General features: G+C 42.0%; 3 protein-coding genes across 3 annotated transcripts in view; 1 reads left to right on the top strand and 2 right to left on the bottom strand.

The window, feature by feature from the left end:
• The window catches only part of slc29a4a (solute carrier family 29 member 4a), a 10,263-nt gene extending 5,643 nt beyond the window's left edge, over nucleotides 1–4,620 (bottom strand). The window contains exons 1-2 of the mRNA XM_025064525.1: nucleotides 4,416–4,620; nucleotides 2,088–2,446 (exon numbers count right to left, since the gene is read on the bottom strand). Of these exons, the coding sequence (XP_024920293.1) occupies nucleotides 2,088–2,322 (235 nt within the window). The 5' untranslated portion in view covers nucleotides 2,323–2,446; nucleotides 4,416–4,620. The remainder of the gene's footprint in view (nucleotides 1–2,087; nucleotides 2,447–4,415) is intronic.
• Nucleotides 4,621–9,137: 4,517 nt separating this feature from the next.
• atp5mf (ATP synthase membrane subunit f) lies at nucleotides 9,138–13,050 on the top strand. Its single transcript, XM_008330225.3, has 5 exons — nucleotides 9,138–9,156; nucleotides 11,272–11,321; nucleotides 12,340–12,447; nucleotides 12,661–12,777; nucleotides 12,916–13,050. The coding sequence occupies exons 2-5, from the start codon at nucleotides 11,306–11,308 to the stop codon at nucleotides 12,942–12,944; spliced, it is 270 nt and encodes an 89-aa protein (XP_008328447.1). The 5' UTR covers nucleotides 9,138–9,156; nucleotides 11,272–11,305; the 3' UTR covers nucleotides 12,945–13,050.
• Nucleotides 13,051–13,320: 270 nt separating this feature from the next.
• Nucleotides 13,321–16,101, bottom strand: cpsf4 (cleavage and polyadenylation specific factor 4). The gene is made up of 8 exons (XM_025064329.1): nucleotides 15,637–16,101; nucleotides 15,461–15,511; nucleotides 15,148–15,300; nucleotides 14,965–15,060; nucleotides 14,624–14,717; nucleotides 14,426–14,498; nucleotides 14,176–14,334; nucleotides 13,321–14,046 (listed from the first exon to the last, which is right to left on the bottom strand). Exons 1-8 carry the CDS (start codon nucleotides 15,737–15,739, stop codon nucleotides 13,978–13,980), a joined length of 798 nt encoding a protein of 265 aa, XP_024920097.1. The 5' UTR covers nucleotides 15,740–16,101; the 3' UTR covers nucleotides 13,321–13,977.
• Between the last annotated feature and the right edge of the window lie 334 nt (nucleotides 16,102–16,435).

The raw sequence follows: 16,435 nt of genomic DNA, 5'->3' as shown, positions 1-16,435 counted from the left end.
GGGGGGGTAGGGGGGGTAGGAGGGAGGGGGGATGATAGAGAGCAGGGATGGAAAATTAAAGAAGCAGGAAATCATGTTCAAGCACTCGGAGAAAAATGACTTCAAAACGTTTGAAGCAGGTCTGAAGCCAACGGGCTGCGTCCTCCTCACGGCTAATCAGGATGGATGTGTCTGCAGCAGCAGCAGCAGCAGCAGCAGGAGGAAGTCCACTGCTGTTACAGAGAACGTGTTGATGAATCATTGGGTTGAAGTTGGACACTGACCACTGGAGTTACTGTCCGTGGTTTCATTCAGGGACACATTAGTCTGTTTGTTGAGGAAACAGAGGTCGGTCGGTGCAGCAGTTGATTTGATTCACCCAGAGCAGGAAAAGAACAGGTTATTATCTACTTAAAGGTCACAGTTAGACAAACACATGGCCCCGGGGTCAGAACCAGACAATGACCTGATGTTAACTGCCTTTAACATCTTCACAGAAAAACAAACAAAAAAAAACAACCTCTTCTGGGGGCTTTAACCACTGATCAAATTTCAGTGTAGTATTTCTGGGTCAGGTTTTAAATATCTGTTCAAATCTTTATAAACGTAAGCATTTTTTTTTCTTACCTTTAGCTGTTTCAGGCTAATATTTAGCTTCATCAAAATTATTCTAATTATTGCAGCTTTTTATGTCTTGCTAATCTCTTGCTGTGGGAGTTTTCTTTCTTTTTTTAAGAATTACTTTTTTTTTCTCTGGGTGACTGAATCATTTAGACCAAAAAAGACAAAACGTTCACTTCAACAGATTAGGAATAACACACCTTAGATTCGACTCTAATCTAATCTATTTTAATTTATAATTTTGATAAAATAATCCAAGGAAATGTCATTTTGTTTTGACTGAAGAAGGCTCATGTTTCAGAATGTTTTTTTACTACATAAAAATGCAATATCCTACAGACTAGAAATCCTTCGCTCTCAGCTTGAGGCCTTTCTGGATGAAAAGATCTTTTATTTTCCAAACTGACACGTTGATGTCGTTGCATCTGTTTCTATGTGCTGCCGACTGAGCTTTGACGACGATGAAGCAACATGGAGGAGCAGAGAGTTCAGGGAACTTGCTGTGTTGCCGTGGTCACATCTGATGTGATTAACGTGCCCTTTGAGCAACCTGTGTTACCAGGCAACGCAGCAATTTTCTCTGAACAGACCTGCTGCGTTTCATGTACTTATTTATTCTGACTACTCTTATTTTTAACTCTTTAACTTATTTTTATCCTGAGCCACATAAAAGAAAGGGCCAAATATTCTGGTTAACTATTGGAAATGGTTTAAATAACAGAAAAACATAATAAAAATTATACCCCACTGGCCACTATTTCACAAGGTAACAACTGGCTGAAATACAACCCTGAACCACGACAGAGCCTCTTCCATTACTTACTGAAGTGTGTGTATTTATTAATACTTGTCAAATACAACTGGCTGAAATACAACCCCGAACCACGACAGAGCCTCTTCCATTCCTTACTGAAGTGTGTGTATTTATTAATAGCCTCCTACTGGCAAAGTGATGATTCAAACTAAGATTTTATAATGGAACCAATTACATCTTTAGACTCACTAAGCCTTAAAAATAAAACTGTTTGCTAAAATCAACGCCTAAATTTAGACGATTAAAAATGTGTCATTAAAATAGGACCAGAAATAATTAGTTACAGTCAAACTCTTTGGCATTGTCTTGATTAAAAAGCAAAGAATTCATCTACATTAAATTATACACAGACTACAAACTGGGAATGTGTTTGAAATATGACATTGTGTTAACTGAGACGCAGAGAGAGAGAGAGAGAGATCAGTGTCTTCTAATAGTCTCTCTCTCACAGTTTTCTCTTAGAGAAGAGTTTTCATCTTTTGTTTTTTAACTTTGATTGTTGTCAGAGAAGAGTTTTCTATTGTTTTTTAACTTTGATTGTTGTTGACATCTGTAACATCTGTTCTTTCATCGCAGCTGTTGTTTTTTTTCTCCTTTTTGAAAGGTTAGTGAACACACACACACACACACACACACAGCAGCCTGTACTCAGATTATCTGTACACACACTCACCAGGTTCGGACAGAGCCAGGACACCTCGCTCTGGGGCGTCTTTATTGATCTCCTCCTCCTCCAGCTGGTACGAGTCGAAGCTGTAGCTCTGCACCACGCCGCTCTCTCGCCCCTCTCTCCATCCCTCCCTCCCAGCATCCCTCCATCCTGCTCGTCCTCCATCCCGCCAAACATCCCTCTCTTCAGGAGTCTGGACAGGAGTGGGTCTGCGCCTCTCTGCTCCCACCGATCCCATCTCTTCACCTCAGGTAGACACACACACACACACTCTACAAACTACACACTGTTGGACGTTTGCATGTTTGACACGATCAGAGAGAAGTGAACGACAGACTGGACGAGGCTGGACGATGGAGACTCTGCCGGAGAAACAACAGGGAAAAGAGACAGGAGGGAGATTTATTTTTAGGAAATTAAGAACAAATATAAATCAGCTGGGACCACGTTCTCCAGCTGAAGGTGAAGTCACAGTTGGAGACATCACAGAAAAATAAATGACTGTTGGTGTGGGACTGTGTGAGAGGCATCTGAAATGAGAGAAACGCCGAGGTGGGAGGAGCGCAGAGAGCAGACGCTGCTTCACATCACTGTAGAAAAACAACATCGTTCAGATGAGATTATTCACCGACTGACCAAAAGTCCACCGACTGAATCATCCAACACAGAACATCCAACCTCCACTGATTCATTCACATTTTGTATCTAACGTTGCAGGAAAACCAACATCCTTCAGAACCACCTCCATTAATCCAACAGGCCCCAGGTGAGATTACATTCATTAGGATTCATTTGTTGTTTATTCAATTAGTTCAACCATTGTCACAGTTCAACAACTACAGTGTGAAATTGACTTTTTTCTTGAAATCAACAAAACTCAACCATACGAGGACGATAGAGATAAAGGTTTGTCATGAAAACACAAACCGCTGACAGGAGAAAACACTTCATCCATCACCAGGCAGTGACTGTGATTAACAATTCATCACCTGCTTGGTCTGCAGAACAACACTGAGACTTTGTGCATCTGGTTTTCTCCGAGGCCCCTCAGCAGAACGGGTTTTTAATTGTTTGAAAGTTACAACGAGAATAATTTAAATTTCACAAGTCACCGCAATAATTCATAGACTAAACTTTTTTATTTTATATGTCAGCAGACGCTCTGGGTTAAAACATGAAATGTTGAAGATGCACAGGATATATCAACATAGTATTCGCTCTGTTATAGAATTTTATAGAATTTTAAATATTTTCCCCTCACTAATATTTACAGCAAACATTTTTCTGAAATCCTAACTCTCAGGTCGATCCATTTACAGAAATATTTGACAAATCAGTGAGTTCAGATGGTGGTGATTAACCACGCTATGATTGACAGCTGGAGCTTCCAATAAGAGCCTGTTGATATTGTCACATGACATGGTGTTTTAGGTCAGTTGTCACAATCTTTAACCAATTATCATCTAGTGGTTCTGGCCAAGAAAATTTAAACAAAAACAAAAATAAATGTTCAGGACCAATGTCAGGTGGTGGTTTCACAGTTAAACAGCAGTATTTTTCTTTTTTAAATCACATTTCAGTTTCTTCCTCCATCACTGACTCCAGTCAACTGTTGCCTGCTGAGGTAAATATCACTGAGACCAGCTGAATCAACATTAACGGAGGCTGACACTGTATGTAAACACACACACACACGTCCCGTGTTTGTCTACTACACCAACACCGCTCAGACCTGTGGCTGTTGTCTACACCACAACGACAACAACACGATACTGTACCGCAGGCGGGCCTCGAACCAGCCCCCGGACACAGTCTGGACAGGAGACAGGACATAATAAAAAAATGTTTCACCGTCGTGCGGTCGCGTCTCTAGTTTCTCAGTGATTGAAATGCGCAGAGAGTCACTGAAGTCTCTCCTTGTATTTTCAGACGTTAGGGGGCGCTCTCCGTCCTCCAGCCCAGAGACGGTAATTGATTTACAGTCCATCGCCGCGCTGCAGTTTCTATTGTTTACTTACAAAGGACTAAAATGAGCAGCAGAACACCGAACAAACCGACGTGGAGAACGAATACTACAACAATACTACAACAATACCACATACAGGCTGTAGTACAGTCACGTACATTTTTTTACATTATTTGTTGAAATCATCCCCCCAAAATAATCCAAATTAAGATTAATCATCTCTCAGGTTATTTTCGGAAACATTTCTCCGGTTTTTTTGTTAATTGTTTTTTTTTTTTTTTCTATTTGCAGTCGATGCGCTTTCAGCGAAACAAACACTCAGAACCAGAAAGGCTCGAACAACAGGTTATTAACGGTGTCTTTACCTTTGTCTGTCTCCGCTCCTCTGTCTCTGTCGAGGAGTCGCTGGTTCTCCTCCCTGTCGCCTGGACCCGCTGTCCTCAGCCTGTCTCCTCCATCAGACAGAAGGGAAGCCCCGGCTCCGTCCTGCCTTCATGCGCTCCTGACGCACCAGCAGCAGCAGCAGCATCAGCAGCAACAGAGGGAGTGAGGATGGACCGAGGAGCTGAGGTGTGTGTGTGTGTAGGGGAAGGGAGAGGGAGGATGGAGGGTAGGAGATGTGTGTGTGTGTGGTTGTGTAGCTGTACTTGTGGGGACTTGAAACCTAAAATACTATTATTGTGGGGACAGTTTTCAGGTACCCTCTGAGTGAGAGGGTGTTTTTGAGGGTTTAGGGCTGGGGTACTGAAGGGGGGTTAATGTCAGACATGTATTTGTGTTAGTGATGGTCAAGGTATTGGTGGGGGGGGGCTGTATTCTGTCTATGTGAAGTACTCACAAAACACAAAGACCAGTGTGTGTGTGTGTGGTAGAGAAAACATCATGTAAGGGCCAGAATAACAGGAAACGTTAACTGACAAGAAGAAGCTGTTGCCATATGACAGGAAACGCCAAGAACTGACAAGAAGAAGCTGTTGCCATATTTTGAGATGTTTATTGGGTCAAGCTGAGCATGTAGACAGAGCCAAATATTGGGCAACATTGTCATGTTTGTGTGTGATCAGTGTCTGACCATGTTTGGTCAGAATGACAGCCAAATGGTATGTAACATCGTCACTGTCTGTGTCTATAAAGAGGAGTTTCTATTTCGTCATCATTCTGCCATGGACCGGAGTCTAAAAACTTCCAAATGCAGGTTTAATACTGTAGTACTTTTCTTGTACTGCACAGTTAAGTTCTTAAGACAATTCACATCAACCGTCTGAGCTGGTGCTGCTGCCATTGGTCAGTCAGACTCAGGGTCTGCTGCTGCTGCTGCTGCATTGTAGGGTTGCAGGTTCAAATCCCACCTGCTGTGAGCCCTACTAGAACATAGGGATAGTGAAACTGAAGGAAAGAAATTCAAAATTAAAAAAACTAAATTAGATTGACAAATATTTCTGAGAATAATTTGAAAAAAAACAAAAAACTTCTCTTCTGGACACAGGAGGTATTCTCTTGTCTATCTGCTACCCCCCCCCCCCCCGCCCCGCGGCCCGCCGCTCGCCTCTCTTTCTCTCTCTCTCTCTGTCTCTCTGTCCCCCCTCTCTGCCCCCCTCTCTCTGTCTCTCTCTCTGTCTCTCTCTCTCTCTCTCTCTGTCTCTCTCTCTCTGTCTCTCTCTCTCTGTCTCTGCTCAGCCTCTGTAAAGCATCTTTGACTTTATGTTCTGTGTTGAATATCAATGGTTTTTCATGGTGTCTCAGCCTTCAGCAATCTGAAGAATCAGTGTCTGTGTGTGTTAGGTGTGTGTGTGTGTGCATGTGTGTGTGTGTGTATCCTAAATATTATTCTCCGTTTATGAATGTGTAAAAAGGTCAGCTCAGTTACGCCTCCTTCAGTCTAACGGAATTATATTTCCGTCCAGTTAATATCCTGCAGGACTGAACCGAGTCTGACTGAAAAATCTGTGGCACAGACTTACTGCCTATACGTGTGTGTGTGTGTGTTGCACACCTCCCTCTACCTCCCCCCTCTGTCCCCCTCCCTCTGGTAAAGATGCTGAACCTCCACAGTGTCTATATTTAGCTGCCGCTCCAATCAATGGTGATAGAGCCACAGCACCATGACTCTGCATACTGATAGTTCTACTGCTCCATCACCATCTCTGCTCACCTGTGGAGGGGGTCGGGAGGGGGAGGGGGGTTATCAAAAAACATTAGAGAAGAAGAAATAAATTAGTTAAAAGGAATTAATCTGAGAAAAAAGAGAAAAACAGACACACAGAGACTGGACATTGATTCTGTTACGTGGTTAAAAATGACAGGGAGAAGCACAAGAAACGGGCGTGTGGAAGTAGAAAAAGCAAGGATCCGAAAGGGAGGTGAAGGAGAAGAGGGATAAAAGGAGAAGGAGACAGGTGTGAATATAAAGCAGCGGTATCTGGGGATGGACGCAGATGGGATGGGGAAGGAGGGAGGAGAGGGAGGAGGTTCATAAAAAAAGAAAAAAAGAAAGAGTGGGTGTAGAGTTCATACTGTCAGAAATGAGGGAACATGAAGGGGAGGATGGTGAGTAGCTGCAGGAGAGTCTGAGGAGAGAGGGTAAAAAAAGAGGGTTCACACAGGAACAAGTGTAGAGGAAGCTGTAAGAGACTGCGGGGTTTTCTGTAGCCAAAGAGCAGAGAGTGTTCATCGTTGGTGAAGATTTGTCGCAGCAGGGTTTTGTAGTGGGATAAAAGTAAAACACGTGAAAAAAGGGGAGTAAAACAGAGAGAGGGAGGGCGGGGGTGACAGGTGTAGGTGTCAAAGTGAACTCTGTAACTAAATATTGTACCATCCACGTAGGCACATGAGGTGACATCACTGACAGATCTGACTCTTCAACCAATCAGATCTCACCTAAAAAAACCCCTTCCCTTCACTCCCACCTCAGGGTCCACAGCTAACGTCGTCACCGTGTTCTAAAATAGAACTGTTTTGCTTACAGGAAGTTGCATCATAATCTGAATCCACCATTGGATGGGAGAGTTCTTGGCAGACGCAGATGAAAGTCGAGGGAATATTGGGCGGCACAGTCGCCTCCGAGGCTGAAGAAAAGTTGGCTGCGATGAAGAGCTCCAGGCACAGAGAAATCTGGACAGGTTTGTTGTTGTGTTCTGACAACTTCCAGACAAGTGCAGAAGAAGGAAGATTGTTGTTGTCGTTGTAGATAAACGCCCACAACGATCGACACAAAAAATGAATTACACTCTGGTTTTAATGTGTTTATAAATCAGTTCAAGACTTAACTACGTACTCACAGGGAGAGGGAAGGTTTTCTGGAGCTTTAACACTTCACAACCAAGGCTGGGATTTGAACCAGAGGCTGTGTGGTTCATGAGTGATTGACAGGTTATGTCTGGGGGCGCTGCCATGTGTAGAGACCAACATCAGCTGTAACAGTTTAGATATGAACGAGCAGCCCATTCCTGCGTATCTGTGAACCACGTGAGGAAACCAGGGATCGAACCAGTGACCTTCCTGCTGTACGGCCAGGCCACAGGCCACTGTACAGTAGATCTATAGTGTCCCTGATGTTCTTTCTGCAGAGCTGCCAGTGCAGACTCAGTTTAAATGGATCCAGTAACTAAGTTTTTCTCCTCTTCAGCTGTAACTGCCAAAAACACTGGGACTGAAGCCATTCGTCTGTTTGTGGTTGGAGGCTGAACTGAAGTGATCTGACAGAAGACACATTCTGGGATTAAGACGTTAGACTTTGAAAGCGCTTTGTGTTGAGTTGCAGAATCCCATTTGTCTGGCTGCGTTCACTTGTCTCCTGAGTCTCTTCTTCTTCTCCTCTCTCCTCTTCCTCACTTTCATTCTGAACCTGACACAAACACAATTATTGTCGTTCTACGGCAGCGTTTGATAAAACACGGTGACAAAATCACTGCTCAACATCATTATGGTTTCTCCCTGTCTTAGACACACACACACAGAGAGAGAGTCAGAGCGGCGTCTTTCTCGTTCACAACACCATCTGTGGTTCTTTGTAGTGGAAATCCACACACACACACACTTCTGTTCTTTCATACCCACTCTGTATCATCTCCGTCTTTTACCCTCGCGGGACAAAAAGGCAGAAAAGCAGTAAAAATACAAAAGCACTCGACACACACACACAGACACACACACACTTTGTCCACAGCTGGAATGTAAGAAAAGTGTGAAAACTAAAACAGTGCCTTGAGTGCGTTGTAAGAACTTGATTTGTTCTCACTCCTGTACAAATTGGCTGCAGCAGTGAAGTACAGTGGCTGTGTGACTGTTAGACGTCAGAGCTGACCCCTGCTGTAGACCCTGGACAGGTCTGTCTCTGAATGGGATTGAGACTTAATCAGATGAAGATGGTCTTCACCGCAGCATATGATCAATAAACATTTAGTTTTGTGAGGATGACTATTTTAAATTTAATTTAATTGCTACTGTTTTTGCCTCTGACTTTTGCTGCTGTGCTGCTGAATTTTTTCACTTCTGGATGAACAAAGATCTGACCGTCTATAACACTTTAACATTTGTTTCCTCCTTGTATTAGTATGTGTCTTGTTGTATTTTTTAAGTATTTAAACTTCTCTTCTTCTGTCCTCAGATGTGATATTGGTCAGTACTGCAGCACTGACCAGTCCGGCTGACTTCATCCTCCTCCCCCCCGTCACTGCAGCCCACCTCGTTCTGGCCCTGAACTGGTCAGTAAGAAAACAAGTTGCGTTGGTATTGAATTTGTGGTGCTGATCCCTATGACGGAGCCTCAGCTGCTGATGAACAGTTGAAGGACAGTGAATGTTCGCAGTAACGGCTCCAGTTGTTCCTAACACACGCTGCTTCAGTCAGACTTCAGGTAACGACTCGTGTCAATATGCTTTTCCACAGAAATGCAGTTTTTCAGGGCAGTAACGATGGACTTTTATCGTTGCAGAAGATAACAAGTCCCAGTGGAGGAGGAGAGGAGGAGGAGGAGGAGGAGGAGGGCAGTGAAGGAGCAGTGTTGCTCCAGGGACTCAGACTGACTTATTTAGTACAAACTAAGAAACAGAGACGCATCTGCAGAGACGACACCGGCTCCACCTCCACCTGATGTGACCTGTGCAGGTAAAGGATGATCACAGAGCAGTGGCAGCTTTAATAGCTGTGCACGTTCACATGGGAAGATCACATGGTCCATAACGTCCATGATGTCGTCCCAGTTTGTTGTCATCTAAGCTGAACTGAACCGTTGGACTTTTGGGTTTTTACAATGACCCAATTACCTTAAAGATAATTGGTTTCCCATTCTTAATGGTTCCATGTCAGTATGAAGACGTGCTGCAGCTGTGAACGTCATAAACAGACACTATGTTTGAGTGTGTCTCACTGTTAATGGTGGAGTTAGAGTTAGAGTTTAAAGCTCTAATCTATATGATAGATAAAACGTCCCAGTGGAGAGTTTGAGCTAATGTAATCTCTCTCTCTCTCTCTCTCTCTCTCTCTCTCCCTCTCTCACACAACCGCAGCCTCGACCCCAATTATAAACCCGATTGGACGTGAAAATTAAGAATTAAAGTTCATCACGTTAGATGTTGAGATGTGAAATTGTTCTTCCTGGCGCAGCAGGTTATTTAACCTGCTCCCGACTTAGTAAAACCACACACAGTTAGTGGCTGCGGTCGTTCCCTCTGGGACAATCACCAGACCAGTGAGCTGTTCCACTGTAACAGCTCCCCCGGTGATTCTCATTTCTCTAATGTGATTATTGGAGTAACAGGAGAGCTGCTGGTGAGCCCCAGGTTGTCCATCCAGCTCTCTGTCTGGTGTCTGTCTGTCCGCCGCTCTGTTACCCACAGCTGAGGTGAGAAGGAGGCGACATGGGGTCACTGGGGTTAGGGATCAAGGGTTATGATAACAAGACTGGGTAACAGCGATGATGGCAGGGGGAGGAGGCAGAGGGTGAGATACTCATGGGAGGGAATTATGATATTGATTTCAATTTGTCTCTCTGGCAGAAAATAAAGTAAAGTATAGGATCCTGAACCAGAATGGAATAAACGACGCCACGGTGCTGATGTCAGTGGCTGGGCAAAGGTCGTGTGTGTGTGTGTGTGTGTGTGTGTTATAGAGCTGTGTCCAAAGACGTGGGTTCACTTTCTTCTACCTCTCTCTTCTTCATCCTTTGTCGTCTGCCCTTTGCCACTTTCTCCTTTTGTGACTTCAGTATTCTTCACTTTTTGCTCCTCTTTTATACGTGTCTTTCCATTCTTCACACAAACCACCTCCCTCCCGCCTTCCCTCCCTGCCTCCCTGACTCCATTGACCATTCTCTCCCCCTCGCTCCGTCCCTCTCTATCAGCTACAAAGAGCTGTCTCTGTGGCAGACCTCCAGGGCAACTGCCTCTTGAGGTGGAATAAAATCATCCTTCCATCCTTCCTGTGCTGATGTGTGTGTGTGTGTGTGTGGCAGTCACTCCGTGGCGTTGGTACAGACTTGTCAGAAATGCAGGACAAACACAGTGTGTTTAAAACATGTCTAACTATAGAAAGGATGGATGTCTTGACAGTTTTGACAAATGTTTGATGTCTTACTGTACTATTAGGTTTATGGTCGTGGTAAGGATTAGTTAGGGAGAGAGAGAGAGAGTGAGAAAGAGAGAGAGAGAGTAGGAGTTGGGGGTGAAGTGAGCCTGAGAAGGACAGCTTGGTAAGATGGAGTGCAGATAGAGAGGAGTGTATTGATTGGTGCGGTTGCAGAGTTGGGACCTGAATGTCCACAGCACCACTCACTGTCAAACCCAAACACCGGAGTGAATAAGACCTTCCTTAACTACATATCTACATGCATTATGTTGTCGATATGGATGGCTGTTCACAAGGTGGGCTGCTGTGGTTAAGAAAAATAAATTTGGAAAGGATTAACAGTTGTATTACTAAAAAAAAAGCAGGTGATTTTAAGGGATGTACAAAACAACTAACAGTATTTATTTTTAATTTAATTAATTTAATTTAATTTAATTTAATTAATTAATTTTATTATATGTAGGAATTGTCGATTATACCTGTATAATTATGAGGACTAAGCTGTCGACTATACCTGTATAATTATGAGGACTAAGCAGAAATAACAGCGATGGTAGAGCTGTATATTCATGTAGGCTTTGCTGCCCTCTAGCGAACAACTGTAGCCAAACCACGCGGTTTCCCATAATACACCTCTTCATTTTTGTTTCCCATCAGTCTCTGCGGCGAGCTCATCCTTGTACCAGTCAAGATGGCCGGCAAAGAAGGTAAAGTAACGCGTTCAGTGTCAAAATAACACTTTAAACCCTGTGTTTTGGGTCTGTTGTGGTTGAATGTGAATGTTTGGCCCATTTTGCGTGCGTGTTTTTGTAACTTCGACTGTGTCGGTGAACACATTTAACGGCTGTCGGTGACCAAAGGCCGCTCTCAATCCTTGACTCGCGTCAAGGACTTTGCGTGTCATTGGCTGGTATTAGTGCATAAAACGTCTAAATGACAACACAATTACCATTTGTGTGTAGTTTTACCTGAAGACTGTACTGCTTTTGTTACAATAAAGTAACGTTCATTTTGTAGAGTGTAGTTTGCTACACGACTCTTTACCGAAACCCAGTTGAGCTTCTGCTAAATTTACTCCGTTATAAGATACAACTCAAAGGCTTCGAACTAAATGCTTATACATTGTATTCTTGTTTTAAATTGATGTCATAAACTAAGTATAATAAAATGACTACAAATCCTTAAATATTATATACGGCCCCACGCCATCAACACTAGAGACGTGAAGTAACTGACTTTATGGTTTAGAGTACAAACCTATATGATGGAGGATATGTTGTTGAGGTTGTGACAAACTGCTGCTAAATAAGTCAGTTAACATTTTAAGTATTTCTTTTTCATACCTTTCTTAGAAGTTAACATTGTTTTTTAACTGTTTTCTTTAACTTTAAATATGTATAATCTTCTTCAGTTATACATAGTCATCCTAGTATTTTCTTTATATTTTTTGATAAGAACAAACTATTAACAAGTTAAATCTACAAAAGAACTTAAGTTGAAGCTTATTGGTATGAATATATAGTTCGTCAATTTGTTACAAATTTATTAACAAGAGTCTTTGGTTTTCTTGTTTGGTTCAGAAACCAGAAAAAAGCAGGTTGTGTCACCACAAAGTCTTCAAGTAGATTTAATACATTATAGAAAATAACTTTACAGAAATCAATGTTTGAAAAATCAGAGCTACTACAATAAACTGACAATTTTTGCTGTCTTGTCTCTGACCAGTTTCCATAGCTGCCAAAGCACTGAGGGATGTGAAGCTCGGGGAACTGGGAGCTTGGTTTGGAAGTCGAGATATGTCTCCCAAAGGCATCATCTCAGCCATTTGCAGGGGTGAGGAAGTTTGGACTAAAAACTGTCCTTTTAAAGTCTTTTACTTTGACGTGTGTTGTTGGTTTGTCTTAATCTTAATCTGTAGAATCGTATTGTTATAGAAGCAGCTTGCATTGGCTGATGAAAAACTGATGAAAGTGAAGCTTTCATCAGTTTTCATCACTTATTTTGTGATTGATTCTATCTCATCCAGCCCATCTTTTGCTCTTTTAGGCCGGGACAGATACCTGAACAAGTACATTTACGTGAAGAAGGGCGGCATCGGTGGAATAGCTATGATTCTGACAGGTTACGTGGCATTGAGCTACGTGTGGGAATACGATCACATCAGTAAGACATTCTCCTTTATTGTGTGTTGTTCCAGCATTTACCAAACATAATGAGACCAATGTACAAGTTTATTCAACAACTCAGACAATGAAAAACAAAACAGTCAAAAAAAAAAACTTCCACTTCTGTTTCTTCTAGAACACGATCGTTGGAGGAAGTACCATTGAGCTCAACACCGACGCAATCGTCATGGGTTGAAATGGATCTCTTTGCTCCTTGTTCTATTCAGCTGTTGTTTGACTGTCATGACCAATAAACAATATAAAAGGTTTATATCCATCTCTTGTACTTTTTACATTGTTTAAACTTTTTATGTTCAGAACAAGAGGCTGAAGCAACTCTGATTTTTAGAACCAATCGAATACAAATCTAATCTCCGTTTTCTGATTTTCAAATGTCAACTCACATTAGATAACAGAAATTTTCCCTCCGCCTCGTTATGCTGACGCGGTATCAGAAATGTGGACATTATTCTGAACATAGTTCACTACTGAGACAATACTGGTTTGAACAGTGGTCAGTAAATAAAAGTTAAAAAGTTAATGTCAGTTTAACATGAACATTTATTTACACCTTGTATAGTGACTGTTGAACATAAATTTGTAACTGATAAAGAACCATTTCTGATGTTCCTGAAAGAATAACAGACAACACCTTTACCTACAGGTAAGTGTATCCATGTAAAATCTGCAGTAAACTAATGATGAATCAAACAGAAGTTGAATATAAATGTTTGTCTTTTACAGTGTACCTTAAATTGATGAAGGTTTCAGTAGTTTAAAGTAGAAATGTCATTAGAGGAACTTCCTGCCCAGCTCAGATTTTTTTCTTTCTTTTTTTTTTTATACAAATTTAGAATGACCAGATTTGCAGCATGGTCACATGAACTGGAAAAGAGTATACAAACAATATTTTACAGAGTTGCATCTACTGAGACAAAAGACTTAACCATGGCTGTGACATCTCGCTGATGCCACAAAGGTTCTTCACAGTTCAGTTTTTTTTCTTTCTTTTTTTTCTTTTTTTAACTCAACCACAAACGAAGAGGTTATGACCTCAGAGTCTTCTCAGGAAACCCACTGTAAATGGCACCAGTCTTTAACATCACCCCTTGGAGCTGAGCTGCTGTTCTGTCTCCTCTGCTCCACCTCGAGGGTGGACTATGGAACTGCTGTGGTGTCTGGACCGCTGAGCTGAAGGTTACTGACCGCTGAGGAAGGCCAAGTGACCTTTTGTGCATTTGTTGGCATAGTGGCCCTTCTCTCCACACTGAAGACAATGATGACAAAAAATTTAAAATTTAAAAATTCTTACTGCCACAGGGATGTGAAAATAAATCTCCCTTTAACCATAGTAATGTGATGTTACTTGGATTTTGCTTAAACTTTGATGACTTACCTTGTAGCAGGTGACCTGGTCCAGTGGACGAGGTCCTCTCTGGCCCATCATGTTGTTCTGTGGAAAAACACCTCCTGAGTGATTCTGCTGCCGCTGGGCCGGACTGGAGTTGGTCAACTGAATTAAAGAGACCGACGACCGACCGAGGATGGGCACAGGCTGCGACAGGAAGCAGGTACAAAAAAATGTGACTCCAATAGTAAATAAGGTTGTACAGTATATATATATATATTTTTTTTTGTCCCCTCACCTTGGTTTGGTTCATGTTCTGCTGTGGTAGAGGAGGTTGTTCAGATGCTCCCATTGGTAACTCAAAACGAGGGCTGCAGAAAAACATCTCATTTTTAAATCTTTGTAACTGCCAGGAGAAATACTGTAATCTGTTGTAATTTCAGTAGCAACTTGAGCTCAAAGCTCAAATAGACATCAAATAAATAGAATAACATACTGCATAAATTTACAAGATTTCCCTTCTGGACAAAATCCCACCAGATAATTCACACAGATCACTCGTCTCGTGTGCCTGTGTCTGCAGTCAGGACCTTAAAGAGAAAAAACAAGAATATAACAATGTAAGGATTGGAAAGTGGTCTGTTCAAATCTGCGTTTAATCATTCACTCCAAGAAACTCCATCAGCTTTTGTAAATTTCTTGAACTCAACATGTTTGAAAGTTCTGTTAGAGAGGTGAAACGTCTTCTTTTAGAAAATTCACGTCCAGTTGCCTAACAGAACTTTCAATCTTGACCATGACCTGGATGACTGAGAATCTTCATAGACTTGAACTCACCATGTTTGCAGAAGCCTCTGTCATACCAGGGACAGTCTTTTATCTTAGACTCTGGATCGATGTGCAGGAACGGACATTCCTTGTTGCTACACTCACCTGTGAAGGTCAAAGAAAAAATATATACATAAAAATGTAAAAACAGATCATAAAATAATCAGTTATATTCGGAGAATGTCAACGAACCAAACTTGGAGTAGAAGTAACATTCAGGCATCTTGGTCATGTCGTATTCATGGAGAAACTCGCACTGGTCCCCTTTTTTACACAGTCCTCTCAGCCAGTGCTTACAGACAACTGTCTTCTCTCCACTGATGTGACGAAACGGACACATCCCACCTAACAGCACAATCACAAAACAGTTCATTTCAACTTTAATGAGAAGGTGATTTAAAGTGCATTATCCCGTGGTCCTGGGGAGAATAATGATGTTTGACAACTATGTGCATTTGTCATTTGGTCTGACGTAGTACATCGAGCACTGCTTATTCCTGTTTACCTTTTACACACGCTGCTCTCATGAAGAACTCGCACACAGCAGAACCGGATTCTACAGACACAAAAACAATACCATCAGGATCACCATAATCAGATGCAGGTCACACAACCAGGAACAATGCATCTTAGGATAGCTATCTGTGGTAAGTGGGTAGCAACCAGCAGCGCAGCACTTACTGTCCATGCCAGGGAAAGGAAGAGGCTGCGCTCCATGCTGTTGCTCCACGGCGATCTCCAGGTCAAACTTGATGTGGTCCACGTTAGCCAGTAGGTCCTGCATGGCTGCACGCCTGGATTTACCGCGACACACTTTAAAATAGTCTCCCCCTGTTAGCTTCAAAATTGGACTAATTAACTCTGGATTCGGTCATCAGTCCACCAAAGCGGCTAACGAGGCTAGCAATGCTAACAGACACAACAGCGAAAAACTAGCAAACTCACCGCCTAGAAAACACAGCCGGTGATATTCATGGATATGGTTAAGGATACAGTTGTATCATCAACAAACTAAACACCAGTCTGAGTTTCACTTTATATTTGCTCACAGAGAGAATTCTCTGTTCCTTGTTCTCAAAGACGGAGAGTAAGCGCGCAGACTGAACTTTGACCTGACAGAACAAGACTCGACCAAACGATCGTGGAACGGTTCGAGTCTTCTTTTTGTTCTTTTCGATTACAATAAACTTACGGGTCTCTTCTTTTTCAGACTTATTATACATATTAGTAGAGTAAGTTGTTTTTGGTCAAAGGTTGACGTTACATAAAATCTATTTTTTACCATAATTTTAAGCATTTAAAGTGTAAAGCTAGGTTAGGTTTAAAATTAAAGCATTTTTTATTCAGTTTTACTTTTTAATACCTTTTTCTGAAAATTATTTGAATAATATGTTACTTCTGAAGGTTGACGAACAAAGATAATTCTAATTTTAAGCATTAAAATGGTATGCCCACATGCTTTAGGACCTAATCTTGCATT

The sequence above is a fragment of the Cynoglossus semilaevis genome, chromosome 17, assembly GCF_000523025.1.
Source record: "Cynoglossus semilaevis isolate Cse_v1.0 chromosome 17, Cse_v1.0, whole genome shotgun sequence".
NCBI classification, from domain to species: domain Eukaryota; kingdom Metazoa; phylum Chordata; class Actinopteri; order Pleuronectiformes; family Cynoglossidae; genus Cynoglossus; species Cynoglossus semilaevis.
Note: the sequence above shows the minus strand (reverse complement) of the source record. Positions and strands in the feature narration are given on the sequence as shown.